Consider the following 25,974-nt stretch of genomic DNA (forward strand, 5'->3'; position numbering starts at 1 on the left):
TCTTTCTTTTCGTACGTTATACATTATATATATATATATATATAATGACATCGTAAACGTGTTTGTACGGCCGAAGGATTCCCGCTGCAACGGTCTCGAGGACAATGTATAATAATGTAGACCTACCGTCACGAATATATACCGTTATATAGACGATAATGTTTAGGACATATTATTATATCCTTTTCTCCCTTTTATTCTGTTTATAATTCAACGCTAAATTTACAGGTGTTACTTGCGTCGTATATTATATTATGTACAAATATAAATATAGTATTAAAATAGTAATAATACGTAAAATAATATAATGTTTTCATCGCCAAACGACGGGCTCGGCAATGTTTATTATAATATACCTGTACAGGCATATATACCTGTTTGTTGTATATAATCTAAGCGCGTTTAATAAGACATCCAATCGTTCGACACCCAATATACGTATATAAAAGGCGGTGAACGGGCGTGTATATTATAATAACAATATTATTATTATTTTTTATTACAACCGCAAATGAATACATTATTATGATTTAAACGCCCGAGCGCGGTATATAATATGTAGATGTAATATCTTATATATTTACCGAGCGTAGGCGCTCTTCCTTCGCTTATACATCCCGACATGTTACAGCGCAGCGTGGAATAAAAATATTTTCCCTTTCTCTCTTCTGCCGCGGCCAAAACGAGACCGGTACCGCAAAATCTCTCTTTCTCTCTCTCTCTTTTTATGTATATAGTATAGCTTAGCTACTACAGTACTACAGCGGGCAAACAGGGTTGACGATAGTCCAATTACGTATACCTACATACGCGATGTATTCTTTAAATCAATTCATCGAAATACTATATTGTTACCACTATCATTATTATATTTTAGTTATTTTACATGCGTGCCCATTATACCCATATACAGATATAATAAATTCGGCAGGAGACATCTGCAGTGCGAAGGTACAGATGATTGTAAGAATGCAATCCACAATCATTGGTAATAATACGTGGTGTACAAATGTATCTAATCGTTTTACTGGTCAGACGTAAATCTGTATTACATACACACATATATATATATATTTGTGTATCTGCGCGTCCAATTAACAAAAAAGACTGTTGGTAAAAGTTTCTTAAGTGTTATTATTGTACCTACCGCTTCCCGCGGCGATAGTATACCTACGCGTAGAATAAGTATAATATATACTTTGTTCTTACTATGTTTATGCTATCTATATATACCTATATACACGAACCGAAAACTTATAACTATACAACTGATCATGAGCGGACGATGTCCGTTCGTATGTATGGGGGGGACCAGCAGCCAAATTTATCGACGGTTGTGGCCGAAAAGGTAAAATCTCGCGGCGCATGCCACTATATACGCGCGTTTACGTACCCACACACACATGTGTATATATCGACATAGGGTTCTTAATCGGATTATATACCATTATACCTATAGGACTTTTATAGCGCGTGCGAATTAAATGGAAGGCGTCTCTCCTCGGCTACTCACCACTACTCGATCCTCCCTGCAAACACCGCCGACTTCTATAATCTTTGTTAATCACGTCCACTACCATCGCCGTCGTCCAATATATAGGTTTATACATTTAAGTATAGAAATGGGTTCATCCCACCACGCTATACACACACACACACACACACACACACTAGCGAGTTTGTCCACAAATTCAATTATTTACTTTGGCCCGTGGAACGTGTCCAAAAGGCAAGGTTTTTCTCAGTTTCGATATTTTGCTCTATTTTCCCGTATATATAACGCTCTGTAGAACCATTTATTCCAGGTGACTATAGTATAGAAACTTGCCGCCGCTGCCCTAAAAATATTTTTAATTTTTGTATAATTTTCAAAAAAATTATTACAAAGACAATTTAAACATTATTGTCAATGTGTACACAAGTTGCATGAATTAAAAATCCTAGCTCGTGAGGTGTACGCACTTGAGCTAGTATCGTGTGGCTATCACCAAGAGTCGCTTTTTATTTTCGGATGCCATGTGACGTCACGAGTCCCCAACATGGCCGTAATTCACCGGTCTGACGTCGTAAATCAATCGGATGGTATGGCCGCCCGCCCGCGTTCACGCCGCCGCCAGAGTCGTTGAATAGGTATCCAATCGGCGCAGAATTCCCACTGATAGTATATATGTATTGTATGATCGCCATTAGTGGTGCACCATGCAGCTCGCTGCATATGGATGATATATTTGTATATATATTTGGTTTTTCTTTCTCCAAAGTTGCGTTGTTTCTTTACCGTGGTTTACATTTCGCTATATGATATGATATGTACAATTAACATTCATGTATTTAGAACATAAACTTGTTCAAAAAAATAAAATCCTGAAGGCTAATCACGATCGGTATAAAGAGATTGTGCTAAAACACTTCAAATATAAGTATTAAAAATAAATTAATGTACGAAAATATGTTTTTGTATCAGCATATAGTGTATGGAGTATATTATAAATATATATATATATAAACACTATTACACTAACTTCCCTGCATTAATAAATATATATAAGTTTAATGATGAACCTATCATGATGTGCATTATAATATATCCTTAAACGAATGGTATAGCCAACATAGATAACGAATTTTAAACGAGACATGTTGGAAAATTATGTATATATTGATTCCGAAGTTTATTTATATCATAAACCTGTTTTTTCATATGAAAACCATGGTAAGACTTCAGTGATCGTTACAATATACAACCGTGTCAAACACACACATATATATATACTATGTAGACTTCGCTATTAAGTGTTTAATATCGATTTGTAATTATATTAATGTGGTTGCGCATATTATATCGTTTAATTTCATTTATGCTATATAAGATTGTGCACGATGATTTACGATGTAAATCGTACGCTTCGCAGGGTGCGCTCAATATATGCACCTACATATAACGTGGTTTTAAAATTAAAAAATAATTTATCTGTAGACTGATTATAAAAAATATTATGTTACCATAATAATATTATTACATTATATCTACGAATGAACACGACTAATTAATTTTGTTATATGCATAATATATTCATATAATATCATAAATAATTACGCGCGTGGTTGTGATGCCAAAAATTGATCCTAAACGTAATATAAATTATTTATTGTGTATATCTAGTATAAAGGTGATAAAAATATTTACAACTTTTTCTAAACGTTCCATAAATTAGACATAGAATATTGCGGTTCGCTATGACAGACTCGACGGTTAAAATATGTAATGACAAATATATACGCACCTATCAAACTATTAGATGTTTATTAAATTAACTAAATAATATAAGTACAGAAAAAGAATAGAGATAAATAAATCTACTACATATTAATAAATATCTACTGTATTATCTTAATCAACACATTCTCATACATGGAATTCGATCATATCGTTATAAACTTATAACTCAATTATGGCGTAGGTTGCAATTTATTATTATTATTATTCATAATGTATAATGTGATAAAATATAATACGCGCAAACATTTTTAAGACTGTATTACAATGTGATGTGTTTATTTTATAATCGTACCTACTCCATCCATACGTTATATTTACAATTGATATATTTACTCTTAGCTTATAAAGGAATAATTTGATTAATCTCTTTCGTTTTCTAATTCCAGGAGCAAATGGACTCAGACGCCGTGGTCGACAGACGTACACCAGATACCAGACACTCGAGCTGGAAAAAGAGTTCCACACCAACCATTACCTGACTCGCCGGCGGCGGATAGAGATGGCGCATGCGCTGTGTCTCACCGAAAGACAGATAAAGATATGGTTCCAAAACAGGCGGATGAAGCTGAAAAAAGAGATACAAGCCATCAAAGAGCTTAACGAACAGGAAAAACAGGCGCAGGCGCAAAAGGCCGCCGTGCTGGCAGCCGCTCAGGCCGCCGGTGATCGCTAAAAGAAAAGACGATAACACTTTTTTTTTTAAACAACCACCCCCGACCTATTATATACGAGTTATCATTAATTTTCCTTATCGTTTTATTATTTTTATTTTATTTTTACCCCCTTCGACGCCATATTTTTTAACGTTTATATTTCTGTACATAAATTTGTAATTTTCGTTTTTTTTTTTACCCGTACAACCTTATATTATTATATAATATACTATTGTCGCGCGCGCGACCATCGTGTTTGTTTCTAGTTGTGTTCATGTATAATTTTGTATATTATCCCCTTTATATATTATTATAAAATAATGTATCCATAAGGATTATGTCGCTTTTTTCATTATATATATATATATATATATAATAAATATTTTAAATATAATACTGTAAATGTAAATACGAAATCTATATACGTAATAAGTGTGTTTATCACTGACCCCCCCCCCCCAACCGCTCGTCATACAGAATCGTCCCAAAGAGAAACCGCGCGGCCGAGCTCGTCGCGTGACGCAAAAACGACGGCAATGAAATCCACACCGCGAAAAGAAGACGTCACCGTCGCCGCCATCGCCGAGACAAGACCTGCTGCACTGCTGTTGTGGGATTGCCGGAATGCCAAGCGCACACGCGCTCCTATACGAATCCTTCGGATTATGATCACCAGGTAAGAGGACGACCGCATTTTTAAATACATTTTGCAATATATATATATATATAGATAGATAGATAGATAGATAGATAAATAGATAGATATAGAACTCGTATATACAATAATATACGTAGATATACGTTTAAGCGTGTGTATAGGTACTATGGACATTATGTATAAGGTATTTATATACCTATATTATAAAAATATGTTTTCACCCCGAACCGCCATCGCCCGCGTCCGGCTTCATGATATTTCGAGAATTTCGTTCTTTTGTTTCAGGCAGTGCTGCTGCACACATGCTGCAGCGTTGTCGGAATAATTGATCAGTGACGGTCGGGCCCCCGTACACGTGTGTGTGAGAGCGGCGACTATGGCGACGAAAAAAAATCGTCAGCCGTCGCGACCTTATGGAGTCTTTGGCTCAAGCGTTTCAATTTGTCCGGTCACCACAAAAACTAGTCGCTATATTATATTATACATACAGACGTTCCATGCGCCCGAGGGTCTCCCGTGTTATTATATTATTACTATTATTTATTTATTTATTTTTTTTAAATAAACCAGAAACGCCAAATTTGGTACCGTCCTTGTCGGTATTTAGACGTGTATAATTTTTTTCTTCTATATTATACTGCATAATATATTATTATTATATATTATTTCATGTTTTCGACGACTATATGATATATCATCGATGACTGCGCGACCGAAAAATAAATGCCAGTTATATAATAATCGTCCTGCAAACGTCATTATATATCGCGGGAGAATTGGTCTAAATGTTACGACTTAAGAAGTCGAACGTATACTTGATCGAAACGATAAAGATAACAATATGATATACGAAAAATAAAAAAAATATTGATTGGCTACACATAATTTAGAATATAGATCACTGAGATTTTCTAGTATTAATAACTATCTCGGAATATTTGTCTATGTACTATTTATAACATTATAACAAAATAGAATGAAAACAAATGTCATAAATAGGTACTAAGTAGGTAGGTACACTTATCTGCGACTGTACACATTTATTTTTTAATTTATCAAAAACAAAAAGTCGATTAGCCGTTGGAAAAACGATTTATTATTATCGAATAAAAGAAATATTATATCATATTTTAATTTATTACATATTGCGGGACATATTATTTGTGTATCATATTCGTCACGCACGTATATAATCTCTATAACAGACGCGACACATAATTAATTATAATTTACAATAAACGGATATAAAACGAAAACGTGGGATTTATATTTTATGAAATTATATATAGGTGATATAATATAATATATTATTACTGCACATTATTGTCACAATGATAAACATGATTATTTACATCACTCCGGTAGCCGTAGTTACAACAAGTTTTCGTCCAATCTAGGGTTTTGATTTTGCGATATTTTTTTTATACATCAACGTTCGCCGAGTTTTTACGACCGTCCAGTGGTTACACACAGTGCATAGTCATCATTGTCGATATAGAAGCTCATATAATATAACATAAAACGCCACCGGACAAATTATCGTATTTTATTATTTGTTCACGCATATTATATACCAATTCAGTCTTACGCCGGCGATAAACACGTTCTAACGGACATTTTAATCAATATAATATATTATAATATCCGATTCTAATTGTATTCGATGTATTCTATATAGGTATACATTAAATATACGATATCCTGGAGACACCGCATAAATATTATAACATATAAAAGCCGTACCACCACCGTCACAAGCACTATTGACTCGATATATGCGTATTTACACACACACACACACACATATATATATATATAACTATGTATGTATACTCGCATATGTAATTTCGGAATGACTTCATTCAGAAGCTATCGGATCGTAAAAAAAAATCGAAAAATCCACACACACACACATACTGCAATTGTCGTGTACTCGAGAGTTATGCCGCCGGGACATGTTATAAGCGCGTACATAATATAATCTCTCTCTCTTCCCCGCTATATATTTCTCTTTTCTCCGTATCTCCATCTCTCTATCTCTCTACTTTTCTCTCTCTATTTACCATTGTGTGTGCCCCCGCGAATGTGACCCTTGTACGCGTGAGTATACGGCAGAATGCCGTTTGTATGTTATGTTATACGTGCGGCTACGATGCGCTCCGAAGAAAAAACGCAAAAAAAACATTTTAATAATATATACAACCGAATCACCATCATATTATGCTATATACGCGGTGTGTAAAAGAACAAATTACTGTGGGTTTATTTAATTTGCGTATGTTTTTTTGGCTCACATACGTTTTATAGTGACCGGCCACCACATCCGAAAAAAGTTATATATTCTTTTTGTCTACGATTGGCTCTCTTGCAAGTCGTGAGTATACACGAAAACAAAAACTATTGGACTTTGTAAAATATATTAGAAATATGTACGTTTGCAAATATCATATGTATTAAAATAGATCTATACCTAAATAAACAACAATTCTTTTCTATTTTACTGCGACCAAATCTTTCTGACGATAAACATTTTTAACAATTACATAAACGCTGTATTATATAGGTGATATGTTTATAGAATAATTATATACGTTTTGTAAGCAAAAACTCATTATATATATATAGATGTTAGCAGTATATATAAATAACAATATATGGGTATCTTAATTATTATATATTTATCCATTCTACCTACTTAAAACGCGATTGAATAAATTATAGCATTCGTAGCTTTTCATACATTTTATACATGAATCTATCGTTTAAAAATAATAATAATAATGTTAATATTATAAGGGAACACGAGGAATATGCGTCGCGGTACGGTCGACTCTTTCATACATAATTATTACGATATTTTTTATTGATTTATTTTGAGTATGTGCATGTTGTAATATTATTTTTGTTTTTATTTTGTATAATATGATTTATTATGTTTTTTTTATTTTTTTATTTTGACTAAAACCTAGTATGGAACCCTGTTTCAGGTCAAATCGATAACCGCACACACTCACACCACACATTCATTTGTGAACGAGCACACCGAGACTCGGAAAGTATTCCCTCTGTGTTGTAGATCAAAGAGATAATATTATTATTTATTTGTTTTTTTTTTTATATATAATTTTTTTTTATATGTGGCTTTGTTATAGGTTATTTTTTTAAGGAAAACATTAGTATATTTTGTTTTATTTTTAATTTTATTATTATTTTTGTACCCCTCGAATGATCCTCAATAAAAATAGACTATAATATATATATATATATATATATTTATATATATAATATAATATATACATATTATATAATACACATTTAATATACACGTAAAAATGTATATATGTGTATAATGTATATATACATAAGTGTGTACTTACATTTAGCGCCAACGTGTAAAAAATCTATTTAATAATAACTTTAATACATATATTATATATTATATTATTATATTGATAAAATTATTTATAGCGAGTGTGTAATAATACGAAATTTAATAATAAATATAATTAATAATAATAACTATTTATTTTTCAATTTTTTTTTTTTTTTTTGTGAAACCAAAATATATATATTTACTGAAATATGTAATAATAATAATAATTTGAATATACCTACTGTTAGTGAATAAATAGAAATAAAAGATAAAAGTGAAATTCTATACTAAAAAAAAGAATTGCGTTTTAATTTTTATTTTCTCCTCTTTCACGTCATGGTTATACATTTTATTTTAATGATAACACGAAGAAAAAACACGTAACGACGTATCATTATCGCCCCCGCACGACGAAGTACGGTAAAGCGTGTGCAAACAATGATAATAATATATTATAATATACAATTGCACACACGCAATAATGGCTGTAGTATATGTATAAAGTGATGTGGTAAATTTTCCGGTCTAAAGTTTTAAATGGTGGCCAATAAAAAAATCATAAAAATCGAGACAAGCCGTCATAAGGGGAAAAAATGGCTATTTCTGTTGCACACGGCGACACTACGCGTTACGTATGTACACATTGCCTACATTTTCAGTCAATAATAAAACATATAAAATATACTTATATATATATGTTCATATATACAATGTACATCCCTCGTTGGAGTTAATTATCATCGGCACACACGCGCGGGCGCGATGAGTCTCGTGAATTACTATATATGTGTATGTGTGTGTGTATATTGTATGTATATATATATATTTACTCAATTGTTTATCGCGCATAATACATATGTGACGCACTTTGTTCGCGTGTACATCTCCATTTCATGTACATATATGTATATATACATATCCATATATATTATATAAACATATATATGGCACCCCTAAAACAGAATTTATAGGTCTATGTATGTACATACGGCGGACGTATTTATTTTTATTTTTTTATTTGTGCACCCCACACACTTGCGCATCGCATATTATATTGCAGTGTGCTGCTGCAGTATATATAATACATATATAACACTGCGACGGATTATAACGTTGTCGCGCTCGCGTATTGTTTATCACGCCACCAGATTGGATCGAAGTTTTAAATTGCCCTACCCGAAAATAAATTTAAAAAAATAAATGTCGACGCTCAATGTATACATATACACATTATACATAATACATAAACGCACTGCTTCGCGCATGCTGCAGTATAATAGCGTAATAACTGTGATGGGATGCGACAACGTTTATTATTGCTACTGGCCATCACGATTTAAAAAATATGTATAGGATATTTATATCTCTATATATCATATTATATACAACATTTAATATGGATTAAGTGTATATTATATATTGTCATAATACCCATGTTTTTGTCTAGTAGACTACAACGATGCAGAAACATTTTGAGACGGTATATAATGTATTTTTATGTTATAAAATATATAGTATTTATAAATATTTGTAGATATACATTTACAGTGCTTTTGTGGAACAACAAAAAATGTATTGAATAAAGAGCACATAAGTGTGTTTCTAAGTTGATGAGTGTATAATCCAATACAAAATAAAAGATAGATTATCGCAGAAATATCGATTGAGTTATATATTTATAATACTGTTGTAAAGCCCATATTGTCCATAATGAATATGTTCAATGTTCATTGTACATAGTAAGGATTTGAAAAAAAATAAGACATCAATGTTTTTTATTTCACACAATATAATCAAACCACCCCTCGTTAAAAATAAGTATATATATAGATGCCTGTGATAACCGTATGAAACTACTAAAACTACACTATTATTAAAAAAAAACAACAATCTAACTAATGTTTGACATAATGTTGATAGCATTGTATTGCATACATCAATGATAATATAATAATTTATTGGAACGGAACAAAGAGCGCACGTGAGTCAATGTATAGTCTCAGACGTTTATCCGCGAAGAGCCATATTTAATTCAATTTATCGATTCGGCTATACGATGAAACTTTATTCTATGTGATTGCCTATACATAATATATGTAATATAGGTGTATTCCTTATCCAATTGACATTTAGTACACACAACTCTTTATTATATTTTATGTACTATATAGGTTCCTATATATAAATACGCTAAATATTTTTATTTTCGCGTCATACCTAATCTAATTTACAAAATACCAATTTGGAAAATATTCTAAAATTCTATAAGGTCTACAGAAATAATTATAAATCTATTTATGTATTTTGGTATACCACTTAAAAATAAGCATAATACATATAAATATATACCTTAGTGAAAAAAATTATGTTTTTTTTCTGTGGCTGTTAAAATGACAACGTAAAATATATCACCCAAAAACAGGACGACTAAAATGACTGTAGTGAGAGCCGACCGATATCCTCACTCTTGACATTTTAATTTTTAGATATATATTTTTTTTAGTCGGAAAATGTCAACTGGCGTGCGTTTATTAATACGTTTTTTTCGTTCGTACAAATGTCAAAAACTATCATATTATACATACAAGTAATAAAAACGACACAATAAAAACTACGGATGTGACATGCATATGCGAAGAATAAACAAAACATATTTGTGTGCATATCCATTCATTTCGATTACCAATATGTTGATAAAAGTATTAAAAAAAATGAATTTTTAATCAGAGGTGCAAAAGTGTAATTGGATAAATTTCAATATCAATAATTATTATCAATTACCATTATATATTCACAAAATATACAGCTGGAATTTAGTTTAAGAAATTATGTGGTTCGATTTCGACTACTTTTTCGTATAATAGATTTTCACATAGATTTATTACGGTGTATCTGAATTGCACAGACTATAAGTAATAAAAAACATGTAAATTGTAGACAAAACCTAAAAAGGTGAGATAATGAATTATGGACACAAATAAAAAACATACTAATTGTGGATAAATTTCCAGTCATAATTGTATTAATGATTGCGGGGATCTGGCAGTTTTTTAAATTGTACTAATGTACTACTGTATAAAATTCAAAGCGAGCCGAAAAAACTGTCAAAAAGTAGGTATTCGTCAACAACCAAATGTTTCAATATTTAAGTCGTTAACTAATAGATTAATGTTTTTCTTGGCAGAAAAAAACCCCACAAAATCTATGATGACAATATATTAAAAAAAAAAAAAATAATATTTTAAAAATAACGATTGTTCTTTTTCATGACACAAATATTTTTATCTCCATCTACCAATGTGTTATGATAGCTTGTCTTAAGTCCTGAAGCAGTGGTGAAGGGATTTATTTGTGTCCACAAACTCGCATGGTTTTTATTAATTCAATATACGTAATTAGTGTTTTTATAACAACACTATGTCCGCCGTGTATCTTATTACTATATTATATAGATACTATATTATTATAATGCAATGTTTATACGTGGATGAACACTGAACAATCAACCGGATAACTGTAGTAGCTGAGTTAAACACTATTTAACGTTATTGAAATTAAATTTAAAAACAAATACGCTAACATATCACTATATTAGATACTGATTACCGCTGTAGTATTTAGTTTTATTTATGGCATTAACTAATCTCAAAAATACCGGAAAAAACAAAACTAAATAAAAAAGAAAATGGAAAATGTATTAATAACGTAATTTGTCTATAATATGCGTATATATATTAATATATATGTATTATGTATATTACAGAATGCTCGCAAAGTTCGTCGACGCGTAATCCCGCGGGAATTTTCAATGTAGCTTTTTTCACCCCACGACGTTAATATAAATCGTAATTATACGCTTTTATATTAGTTTACTTACGCGCACGGTCGTCGGCACTCGTCGGTGTATGTGTGTGTGTTATAGTAGTGCCCTCCACTCGAGTTTCCGGTTCTTTTGCAGTGGCGGCGGCGTTTCCTTCCTTTTCCGCCGACGGACCGATTTTATTAGTTCATACCGCCGCCGCCGCCATCGTCGTCTCCACTACCATGTGACGCCCGAACGTCGTTTCACTTACCAAACGAAATTAAAAAATATACAGCAACCACTACGGTTTCCCTCAAAGTATCCAAAAAAAAAAATAAAAATAGAGAGGAAAAAAAATAAATAAATAATAAAGACGACGGCGTTGCGGTTTTGACTATTATACGCTAAATATATATATATTTACCCACACATACAAAACGATATTGGTGTGGCCTTCTGCGTAATGTCTCCGAGCGCCATATGGCGTGTGGCCCTAATATGATCCGACGTTCGGGGGCGAGGGTTTCTATCTTATCCAACAAAGTTTCCTGCTCCGCGGCAAGTGCACTACTGGCTGCTGCGTGTGTTTCGTCGCAATTTGTGCCCACCGCGAATGGAAAAACGATTTTTGATAAACGCGTATATATATATAAAATATAATATGTGTATATATTATTACGTGTTTGTGTGTGTGTGTGTGTGTGTGTGTATACAGGCCATTATGACGTCGCCGTTATACGCGGGACCCGATGGATACGAATATTGAAACTTAACCACAGTTACACGGAGCAGGCTGAAGTCGAGTGGTGGTAGGGCGAGATGTATTTACGAGAAAATTGTTTTGTAAATGAACACGCTATGACGACGATCGCTTGTTAACCGTTAATATGTCACCTCGACGTGATCTGAAATCAATTTATTATGTTGAATAAGCACTAAAAAAATATTCGTTTTATATAAGATATACTACACGGTATAGTCTATACCCATTTAACTACTCATATTTTATTATCAAGAAAAAAAAATCGCAACAATGATTGTCGAGTTATATGTGTTTTTTATAATTGTTTAAATATTATTTTTACGAATAATAATATCATCGGTGGGTTATGAAATGCTTAATGGCATAATATTGGTTAAATGTAATTTTAATTATCAAGGGTCAGTTATTGGTGTATCTATTAACATTTTAACTAGATGATGAGTGATGACAATAACTATGTGATACGTCAAAAATCAATTCTGTGCAGAGTTCGTTCGGTTCGTTCAAACGTAGTCAAATACGATTATTAATATTTGTAATATTATTTTTGACATTCGTTTTTGTATGTTTAAATTGAACAACATCTCAGTCACGTTCAATTATTTAGTTTTAACGTATATACACATTTACAAGTGAAAATATTAAAAAAATATTATAACATGTCTTAGACATGTATGTATGTATTATTGTATATAAAGAAGGATAACAATTAATTTATAAAATTTAAAAAAAATGTTATTTCTAATAACTTATGATAATTTGCATTAGATCGAAAACAATAGTAGTCACATGCTATAATTTCATGAACGTATTTAGAATCTCTATTCACGGACCCGCAATCTAAATATTTGATGTGAATTAAATTTGACTTAGAGACGAGAAAAATATCAAGACAAAATAAGAATAAACAAACAAAGGATCGTGAAAAAAATGCATTCTCGAGCTTCGTGATTTTCCCGAGTCCAAAAGCATAAAAACCCATTAGGTACGTTGCACGTCGAACCGGAGATGAATTTTAAATGTGACGTGTCCTTCATGTTTTATTTTTACTTTAGTTTTCTCTTTCAATCTCTTTCTCACTCCCTCTTTCTCTTTCTCTCTGTCTATCTACTGCCTAAAAAATGTTTGCGTGCAACGTACTGTGTAGCGGACATGGCGTGGCGCCGCCGTCATTATAATAGACCCGACGCGCGAATATTCGTCGGCGAACCACATTAACTCGGAGTTAACGTATTTTTTTTCTCATTCACTTTGCCCGCAAACGTTTTTTCCGCGCGAAAAATCACCGCCAGTCGAAGCGGTCTCGTCGAATTCAAAAGCTCGAAATCTCTGGCTTTTTTTTTAATTCCACAGACGGAATAATTTATTGCCACTGCCCGAATAGACTGAGCACAGTAAAGCAGCCTTTTCAGTATATATATACAATCTACAGCACACGCGCACAAAAAGCTCTTAATTATAACAGCGCTCAGGATTGGACGGCGTAAATAGCAAAAAAAAAAAATAATAATAAAAAAAATAATAAACCTGTGGAAATGTCGGAGATTTTCCATCCAATTTTTTCTTCTCTCTTAGGGTTTTTTCTGTTTCTTTTTATGCTACTACACATTTTGATCCTCCACCACTTATATACAAATAGGTCTATTATATTATAATATTATAATACCACGCGCGTTTATCGATCCATATGCCATTAATATGTGGTCTTTGTAGCTCATGATTTATGAACATACAAATGTGAAAATTCATCTCTGATTATGCTTATGAGAATTTCTGACAATCTAAAATACATCAAACTACAGTAAAGGTAAGTTTACGCACGTATATCTATGACACATTAATTTATTATGTGCAATGTAAATACGTGATGATTATAAATTATTGTCACACATTGATGACTTTTATTTTCATTGAGTGTTATATTATTTACTTGTAAGTTATAATTATAAATCATATAATAAAATGTCGTTAACAAAGATTTTTTTGTCAATTATTTAATTATTTATTTTGAACTGAAAAATAATATTTCAGAACACTGTAATCCGACGCATCGGTTGTGCCTCACGAGTTCTTAAAATTATGAAATCAATTTCAGACGATTCGATGTTACTATGCCTACATTTTTATCATTTACTATATCGGTGGTCACTCACAAAAATATAATCGACGTATCTTTTGATATTATTAATTTTTAATTTTTAAAGAAACTCTTCGAGTTCCTCTCTCCTCCCTCTTATCGGACTATTATATATATATAATATTCGCACAATACGATACTATTAAATACTAACATTCTATAATAATGCTATACAGGAATTGTTGGCAACTATATATTTTTTGAAATATTCGGTTTTCTCAAACGTTATGATGTACATAATATAACTAAATATTCTTATCATTTTTGTTATTTTTACTATACATTTTGTATTGCAAATATTTTTTTAAAACATATATGAGTATATATGATAAAATCCAAGGTCTTGGTATATAAATTTGAGCCCCGTCAAGCTGTAGTTACGGCACTGCGTATTTTACTGTTTCGAAGAGATTGACTAACACATTTACTGCAGCATGCATAGTTATTCTAATAATTTTATTCTTGTATTTATTTCTGTCTGAAGAAATTTGGTCTTAATTTATTTACTGTCCGAATATGATAAATAGATAACATAAATGCATGATTCTTATAATTAAATATTTTCTTTCTGTATAGTACTTTAACATGAAAAAATATAATTTCTTTCTTGTTAATCCTAAAAGTTTAAATTGGTAATTTCATGACAATGTCTTAAAAATTTAATCGTTGTATTATTAAATACAATTATATATTTAAACCTGTAAGTTAAAAAAAATAAATAATATTATAAATGATGTGACGTTTTTATAGAGCGGGGGCAGCAAAACGGTCGATCGCAAACGATTTCAAAGTCGATTGTGTTAAAATTTATTTTTAGGCTACGCACACGAAAATTAATTATGGTGGTAGTTAATCGATAAATGCTGGAAGTCGATCCTCAAAGGTGAAGTATATTTTTAGTAGATCGCGGCCAAAATAAGTTTAGTCAACCATGTTATAGAGGATATAATTAACCCTTGATATGTATTGTTTGGATGTGTATAGAAAAACAAACTAGTAGAAAGAATAATATATACACTCCACATATAGACATATTAGATATATGTATTATGCATAGATAATTTTTCCTATAATCAAATAATAATAATTTTAATCAAAAATTATACAACCTTATAACAGGTATTAGATGATTTTACATTTTAATTCAACTATTTGAAAAAAACTGTTTAAGTCTATTAAGTTATCATTTTTAAATGTTATCAAAATAATGTTATTAGTTTATGATAGATAATAATTATACTATATGTTATGTAAATTTTAAATATAATCACACAAAATGAAATATATATTAACCATAATATAGTTGGTGTATGTTTTATTATTATAAATTTAAAAACGATAATAAAAAAGTTTTCGCAATTTTCTAGAAAACTGCAGATGGAAACTTTCAAAAATAAATTCTACAAAGTACCATCTGTATTCAATTTAAAATATAACTATATACATTTAAATGGTTTCATAAAACTTTCGAAGCCCCTTTTACTGCCCCAAAAAGTGATTTCTGAACAAAAAACACATCATCATTGTATAAAATCAATTGCTCTATCGCTTGGTTCAAAAACTAAAATATAAAATATTTTACATTTCAAACGCCATACTGTAATAAATAAACTGTTACAGCAATAATAATGTAGTAATAGAAATCTTAGATTGAAATTGCTTAATACAATTTACTGTTTATTACATGTTTACATACTTTTATGTGCACTTAAAATATGCATCTGTATAATATACTCATTATATACCTATTACATACGCTTGATCATCAACTAAAATAAACAATGAATTAAATTATTACCTACTACGCGTTGTGTATTTTAGATTTTGATGGACGGAAATTAAGGTATGTGATGATTATGAAATTAAAATGTATGTTTGTTTTAATTAAATTGTCTATTATTTTTAGTTTTTACACTTTTATTAATGGTTATTTTTCTTCCCATCTGCTATATTTGTATTATTTTTTATTATTATTAAAATATAATAAGTTAAAAAAAAAACAAAAATAAGTGCTTCGTTAAGAATTGTTCTAGGTATGTCTATTTATAGTTGCAGCTCTATCACATCAGTACCTATTGAGTACATATAAATAAATACAATTATTTAATAATATATTTGCAATATAATATTCACACGGAAGATACCAGCTATACTAATACATTTACAAACAATAATCACAAATAACGTTGAACTATTAACGGTTTCAAAAAAATTGTTTTCACATGATCAAAATTGGATATTTGCTCAATCAAAAAATAATTTTGATAACAAAGAGAATATCCGTATTATCGTTATCAATAAAACGGTTAACACGTTTAACATCAATTCGATGATTTTCCATGCATAATACATTAAATTCGCATTAAAATAGTCTCTTTTTTTGATATAGCGGCCAGTTAAAAACACAAAGGATGAAGGTCGTCATCGTTTATACGTGCCAGACGCTTTTTATACCCGTATTAAAGTGGTTTCATATAATAACGCATCTATGTATACATTTTTATATAATTGATCTCAATTCAAAAAAAACATGAACATCGATGGCCGCAATCTCGTCGACGAAATATTACCCATAGGCCATTCATTATATATTATAATATGATAAGTATATTAATAATGATATGATAGCCATCAACTACTGTGCATATGTACCACTCTCGTGTACCGATTATAAATGTATACACATCAAATGCATATAATTTAGTGTTTAATAATCCCACGTAAGTATTATACTAAAATCGTTTCTTTATTTTATTTTTATCACGTTTTAATAGGATTTTTATTGCGTTACTATCCGTTTGTGAGTGACCACACATATTATAATACTACTATGCGTGGCTTTATTTAAAATAAATTACCAATCAATTCGCATATATTATAATATACATTAAAAATGCCGCTGTTGCAGCTGTTGCTGCTTCTGTGGTATATACAATGTACGCGACACGATCGCGGTAACAGGTATACAATATAATATTATATTGTGTATGCGCGACCGTACGCCGTGAACTCCATATGTATAAGTATACGATAATAATAACCATAACCATTATTATTATTATTATTATTATATGTAAGTTGGACACCACGTGTGCTTGTTGTTTTCGCCAGTGTCCATTGTTTCAAGTGCGTCCGTCGTCGTATATATTTGTGTTTAGAATCGTCTTACACATAGACTTATATATGATAATCAGTGGCGCCTGTTTCTAAACAGTAAATATATACTACATTATGTTTGTGTGCATATAATACTATTATAGTATATTATAATAATATGTACATAGTTACCTATTTTAATGTACGCAAAGTTGGCACCATTAGTTTATGCCACGACAAGTCGCCTATATTAGTCTTTTTAACGATTCATCAAAAGTGACAACTAGGAAAGTGGTGAGCGTAATAATAATAATTAATAATCACGTTAAGCTATATAAACTAAGCACACAGTTTTATACTTATTATTTTCGTTTAGAAATGTCTAAATATCAATACAAATATACTATTAACCTACTATACGTATAATAACAATATTTAAATATAGCACAGACCCGAATAATATTATACGTAGTTAATGAACCATAGTGATATTAATATTATCTACCGTTTTATTGTAAATTCTATATAATATAGACAAAACTCTGGATACACAAAATTGGAAATCCAATATCAAGTATGTATAGCACCTGCATTCATGTCACCACTTATTTATTATGTTTTTAGATTTCAGACCAACAAGAAGAAATACAATTACTACGATTCTCGATTTTTTTCCTATTTAATTTTTTACTGTGCCTATTCGAATTTTATTCAGCTGTTTTTAATGTTGTGGCAGAATATTTTTTTCATTTTTTATCCTACGAGCAATTTCAATTTTTTCATTGTAATAAATGTTTTTAGTCTTGTGAAAATCTTTGATTTTTCCTAAATAATCTTTTGGCGGCGTTAATAAATACTGATCTATTTTGGATATTTATAATGCATACTTTAGACTACTAGTAGGTAGTACTTACCCAATCTAATAATCTACCTACCTCATATCAGCAAGTTTCATACAACTAATTTATTGCTGGTATGTAGCTTTTATTTTTAATAATAAAAGTCTATTATAAATTTAAATACCAAATGTGTACCTTGACTTCCGTAATAATTGTAAGTCGGAACCCAATCAACACTTACTACCTACATATATTTAAACATTCGGTGATCTGTGCAAGATTTATGTACACGGCGAATTCGAGACTTTTCTCACGTTTTAGTCAAACAATACATAACCACATCTAAATAATAAATAATTAATCATAACAAATAATGACATAAAATACTTAAAGTTGTATGTATTTTGTATACCTCATATATAAAAAAAATTAATTATTTAAAGTATGACCATAAATTTGAATTTCTCAAATTAAAAATATCTAGGATACAAATTAAATAAATACATACATATACATTTTATTTTCTTACTTATATTTCTTAAATGTATTTAATTACATATAAAATTAAATATTTTTTTAAGTGAAATTATGTTTACGTGTGGTGTGCGCTCTATGCAGAGGGAGCTTGGTCTTTTAACCCTCCTCCATGACTATCAGTTCTCTCGGTTACATACACCATTGATAATCGATTAGGAATTTCTATTGGGATTGAGTGATTATCACATATATGTTTATTTATTTCTCACATAGAACTTACGATCAATCAAATAACATACATAACTAAGTATAAAAGAATCTTGACCTTATATAGGTATCAAGTATAATACCATAAAAATTAGTTGCCGTATTTCGTGGCATTGCAGATTATAAACGGTGTATTAATATTAAACGCGTAAAGTATGACAACTAAATAGTCAAGGATACATAATATTATAATTGTTTTTTACACTTTCTAATTAATAGACGACGACGTAGAATAAAAATCGAATAAAAATACTATGATAATAATGGAACAAAAACAAAGACAGTGACAGTTATACAGTTTACAGTATAGGTCCGTATATAAAACCTCAGATTTTTTTTTTTAATCAATATTTATTATTGCATCCAACGTTCCAACGACATACTACGGAACAGGGTTATCATAACATACACGAAGCGCATAAACAATATAGTTTTTTAGGCGACGAGTTTCCGGAATCATATACCGTACGTCTAAACATTATTATATTGTATACTAGCTAAAACCAGTAACAATATATTATTAAATAGTATGTTTTTCCACGGCGCGAACGTGAATATAATAATAATTAATATTGAGAATAATCGAAGAGGGAAAAACGCTTCGTGCGTGAGTCCTGCACTCGATCACATTTACACGCGTTCAAGTCGGTTTTTTTATAAGTTTATTATTATACTGCCAGTACATTTGTACCTATATCGTACGAGCGACGAGTACTTGAACGAATATAATATATCACTTATAGCTATACACAATTTATAATAATATCGTTTATGATTCACGGTGGATCGCGCTCAAAGCTGTCCGTCGGCCGTTCGCTTTCCGCGTACAAAACTTATTGCGTTTCAGTTACTGATTTATATCGTATGGGTACTTATGTTATAATCATTTTATGAGGCAACCCGACGCGTGCGCGTGGACAATCGATATTTCTGAACGGCCGATCGCGTCTCAGACAAACACGCACACGATATTTACCAACGTACCCGCGCGCGCACGATATATTATTATAATATCACTATAAATATTATTATTATATTATTATGTTGAAAATAAATTTTCCTCTTCGCCTCGCCGCTATCTATGCAGACGGGCTACATTATAGTTTCTTCGTCGGCGTATTACACATATACACACACGCGCGCATATATATTATTTTATAATTAAAAACGGCCATTAAAACACGAAAAGGCCCCGGGGGTCGGTTAATAGGCGGGTTCCGGTGAGGCTGCTGCAGCGGACTCGGCAGAGACCTCGTCGGAACAACCGGTAATATCTTAATCAAATTGCTCGGAAAGTAAGGTAAAAAAAATTAAATAAAAATAAAAAATATAACCACCGCCATAATGGCTATATTGCCCATCGCCGCCGCCGTCGTCGTCGAGCACTCCCACTTTGCCGCGCTCACCGCGGTAGCCTCTGGACAGACGTCGTCGTATATGCTGCTGTTGTTGCTGCTCCCGCCGCTGCGGCGGGAGGAGCAACGACCACGCTGTGTATTATTATTATTATTATCGTTAAATCATATATCGTAAGTCGCAACGTTTAATATCCGTAGTACATTCTTATGTATATAGGTTCGTAATGTGATTTTCGAACAAAACGAACTGCGTGAAAACGTTTACACGTGATGCGTACAAATGATGTACGTACGTTTGAAATATTATAGCGTAGATTCTATACATTTTAAAGATACCCACAGTTATTGAAGAGCAATTTGTTTCATTATCTTCTCACTTTTTATAATGAGTAATACACTTGTCGTCTGACGGACAATGATTATTGCAAAGGCTTAAATGTTGATAAGATGTTTACATCATAGTTGGTACCTTGATTAGTCACAAAATCTAATCTGCGATTTCAACTATAAAGTAGCATGATTAATTTCAATATTCCTATAGCTTATAATAACTATTATTAGAAACCTATACAACAAGTACAATTTTCTCATGTATCATTTTAGTATATAAATAATCACTACAGTTATATTCTATGTAAAGTAATTGTTTTTTTCTGAACTAGTAGAATAAAGTATTTTTGCCCTAAGAAGAAAACATCAGCCAGGCAGTATGGTAAATAACAATTTACCAATTAGATAAATCCATCTATCGTCGAATCTATGTAGAATAATAATATAATATAAAGTAAGGTGATATTATACCATTAACTATATATTTAGTTTAGTATAAATCGATTTTCAGTTTTTTTAGCGATCGCGCTTGAATATTATAATGTCGAACTCGAAATCAGAAAACAGTATTTTACTCCATAGAACATAATGATTGTACACATAAAAGTCATAACGTATGTCACTTTTACTGTCCGTCACACGGATGTCACACAACACGAATAATAATGACTACAGTTGATTATTGCTCGCATATTTTCATTTTAAAAGATCACGTTAAATTATTAGATATCGAATAGACTATACAATTAATATATACATAGTTATAATACTATTATTATCCAGTTTGGTCGTTGAAATCCATTAAAATATTTATACTTATCATTATTAATTATAGCGTATACACCGGCTTTCATTTTGAATGATTCATCGAATGACTTGCAGTGAGTAGTGTATGATATGCGTGTATAAAAAAAATAAACTAACTAGATGATAGTATGAACGTAAACCAATAAACGAAAATATACGATCAAAACTAATCGATACTAAAAATTTAATTTGTTGCTCCTATTAAATATACGCATTACACGTATATAAAAAAAAATGTGATACAACAAATAGCCAAGGAAAAATGAAACTTATTGAAACTAATGAAACTGTATCATAACGAACAAGATCAATATAATTATTATTATTTTTCGTACAAAACAACATTTTTTATAAACAACAATTTTTGCTGTGTAACCAAAATAATTTTTAAATAGCTTAATGAACATATTATTACGTATAGGTCATACCAACGTCTCATAACAAACATTTCATTATTTCCCGACGTTTTCCAATTTATTCAATATAAAATGTGCTGTAGTATTCACCACATTAAAGCCCTATACAATATTAGTTTTAAATTGATTAATTTACTATTTTAAATATTTTTTTTTTGTTATTTTAAACGTTTAGTAAAATTATGTAATACAGTGTGCCTATTTTTTGTTCAACTTACTAGTTTGCAAATATTGAACAATTACACTTAAAGTATATTTAATAATTTTAAATACAGTTATTAACTAAAAATCAAAAATTTTATATTGTCCACGACTATTGGATAATATTAAAATTCAATATTCATCTTAAATAAAAATGAATCAGATCGAAAATTATGGTATTGAAATTAATTACTATTATTGCTATACCTAAAATATTACTTATTTCTACGTATGAAACTATATTGTGAGATATTCATAATATAGATATATCTAATTTTTTTTTTTGAAACCCCTTTTAAGTTTTTAAAAAGTGTTGCAGACAAAAGGTAAATTTTAAGTATATACGTGTGCTGATAAAATTTCACTTTTGTTTCTTATCGTGTACAGTTGGTTACGAGTGTTATGACCAATCACTGACCGCTGTGATAATAAAAACATCACTTGACCACTTGAATCTCTCTATCGACTACTATTATAGATCCTGGAAACTTTAGCCCAATATCCAACAATAGCCAGTAAGAAACATTTTAATCGATATAATAAAGATCGGTTTTTTTTTATGCTTTGGCAAGTAAATAAACTCTTATCGAGTTTTTAGAAATAGAACACTTCTTTATTTGCAGACATAAAAATTGGTTATCTAAAAATATGATGTAATAATTTTACACTATATAATTTTACATTCAATGAGAAATTTAATAAGTGGTTAATTTTAAAGTATTTAATTGGGTCATTTATAAAACTCCTATAGTCTGTGACCTTGGGTTTCGTTAGATTTTGTCAAGATTAAATTATAAAGACAGCTCGTGGAACACTAGCTGTGTATGCAACAACGAATACGAATTCAATTTTAGTTGAATTTCTAGTGAAGATTTAGGGGTAATCAGTCTTAGGTTGGGGAATGCAGAGATAAAATATAACATATTTTATTTGTCTGCCATAATCCCATGTAATTCGATATATTTAAGCAACTGTTCACTATCAAACATCGTTACATAAATCATCGAACACGTATGTCTTGTTCCAATGACGGCGTAATGGAATTTTAACGTATTTGATACACTGTATTTCCTACTCATACGGTGAGTTTGTATAGTATACGTAAAAAAAAGGACTTTTCAATCGTATTTTTGATATATTGATGTATTTATGTTGTAATATAGAGTAAGGGTGAGACAGTATTGACGGATTAGGGTTTGGATTCATGGCGTCCGAACAAAACGGTTATAATAATATATATATATACATTAATAATTCTCTATTATATAAAACGAAGACCTTTTTTGGATGACATTAACATCCGTGCGTTTATATTAATAATATATTATGCTATATTTGTGTATAATATTGTCCGTTTGAGTCTTTCACTAAATGCGACCCCCGCACGTGAATGCGACATGATCAAATAATTCTTAAGTACATATACGAGAATTACGTATACCTATATATAATATTATATTATAATATACCGTGTCCGATTTTAATATATCGCCTCAACCGGACGGACGTCGTAAAATACGAGATCCAAGACGAAATTATCTCCAGCCGTACGTTTCGGATAATGACGCGAGCGGCGCGCGGTTCCGTGTATTATAATATATATTTGATGATATACATAGTATTATACGTGTATACGTATATGTATATTATACAAGCGTGTGGTGTATTTTTTTATGCCTCCGAAATTATTATATTTAAACATTTATTAACATAATGCCGAAAACGTATGAATATAGTATATATATATAAACGTAAAATGACCCGAACGTCTTATAGATCATGAAATGAGTATATTATATTATATATTATATATTTATATTATGCGTACAGCGCATGGACAATTATCGTGTAAATTTAAAATTAATTGAACGCTCAAATTTGATATATCGAGCAGGTAAACATGTAAAAAATAATTGCTATACGCAGTATGTATAATATTTGTTTAAATTATAATTATGTATTACAACGTAACTATACAGTGTATACATATTAAATTTCGTACGTCTACGTAAACGTTAGATGTTGATATGTGTATATAATTTATGAAATAATAATATAAACTCGTGAGTATCAAATATTTTAATAAGTTAACACAACAATTTTGACAATAAAGTTTCGGGGCAGTGCTATTTTTTGTTTAAGAAATATTTTATTATGTTATAAAATAACCTATAACAATTACAATATAAAAAAAATTCAAGTTATTTTAGAATTTAATAAAAATCGTGGATAGATTTTGCTTCACTAATGGATGAACACATATATTTAAATAAAAATAAAAATAATATAATACAAAAATAAAAAATTTGAAACTTGAGTACATATGGTTTTAAAAAAGTGAATTCATAATGGCGATAAAATTGTACAAAAATATGCGTGACATAAAATTATATAATTAAGCGGAGGTCGTAAATTATCGGTTTTAATTTTTCCGTGCAAAACGAGCTCAAACTCTAAGATCAATAATCATATTTCTATTTGTATACAGTATTTGTCACTATACAGAAAGAAAACCGTTCGATTGCATTGTCTTATAGTAAATCGCGTGGTACATACGGGTAGGTACCACACTACTATTCTATATTATATATACCGCGACGACATCATGTATACCGATCGGAAACCAGTAAAACCACTGATGTTGGATTGGAAGGAACGCGAAAGAGAACCGAAGCAATAGATCACGTCGAGCGGTCGGACGAAGCTTTAGCGTGTACAGTGTACACGCATATTATACCTATTATGTGACTGCTGCAGATATCCCACGCGAATTTTCAGAGACGTATGTGAGCGTAAAATAGGACTATCGGTCGCAATCAAATCGTATCTTTATACATTAAACGTATAAATAGCAACCTATTTTGCACGCAACCCGAACACGCGTAGACTTATTTATTTATTTTTAAGGTACACAATGCGCAATGCATAATATATATAAATATATAAATTATATAATAATTTTATACATAATGTAGTATATATTATACTGATACCGTGATAACCGGTTATAGTTGAAGAGACCACGACGTGGCGACAATGGAATTTTGGTAATTTTGTTAAAATATTCGGCTTATATAGGTAATAGGTATATATATAAACTACCACGGCGGTGAGGCGGTCGATTGAGTAATCATATTATATGATATTAGTTTCGGTGCGTGTAAGGCTGTTTTTTCCACGAATAGGCGACGTGATCTATGACCCCCAAGCGGCGTAAACACGAAGATATTTCAGCTTCGGTATCGGTACATACATATATATATATATTCAGTATTATTTTAATATATATCATATATTGTATATAAAATAATAATAAATATACAATATACGCCATGGATTGTTCTGCGTGTAAATGATTATCTAATAGTACATATCGTGTTGATTATCTATCGTGGTGAGTATATGAACAAAAAAATTGTCGACGGGGGTCAAAGATAAAAAAATCCGAACCAATCGCACGAGGGGAATGCTCCGAGAGTATGAAGTATTCTGATATAGTAATTTGCAAAACGTTTTT

The 25,974-nt window shown here is 30.7% G+C and overlaps 1 protein-coding gene across 4 annotated transcripts in view; it reads left to right on the top strand.

Moving 5' to 3' along the window:
• Positions 1-25,974, top strand: part of LOC113550881 (homeotic protein ultrabithorax-like) — a 239,016-nt gene that overhangs the window by 120,455 nt on the left and 92,587 nt on the right. For 2 of the 4 annotated variants that reach the window (XM_026952825.1, XM_026952826.1), the window contains exon 2: positions 3,667-4,609. In XM_026952825.1, the coding sequence (XP_026808626.1) occupies positions 3,667-3,953 (287 nt within the window). In that variant the 3' untranslated portion in view covers positions 3,954-4,609. Of the gene's footprint in view, positions 1-3,666; positions 4,610-7,578; positions 7,912-25,974 lie in introns of those variants that run through there. The other 2 variants (XM_026952827.1, XM_026952824.1) reach the window with 2 other exon arrangements.

Source organism: Rhopalosiphum maidis, chromosome 2, assembly GCF_003676215.2.
Source record: "Rhopalosiphum maidis isolate BTI-1 chromosome 2, ASM367621v3, whole genome shotgun sequence".
Lineage (NCBI taxonomy): Eukaryota > Metazoa > Arthropoda > Insecta > Hemiptera > Aphididae > Rhopalosiphum > Rhopalosiphum maidis.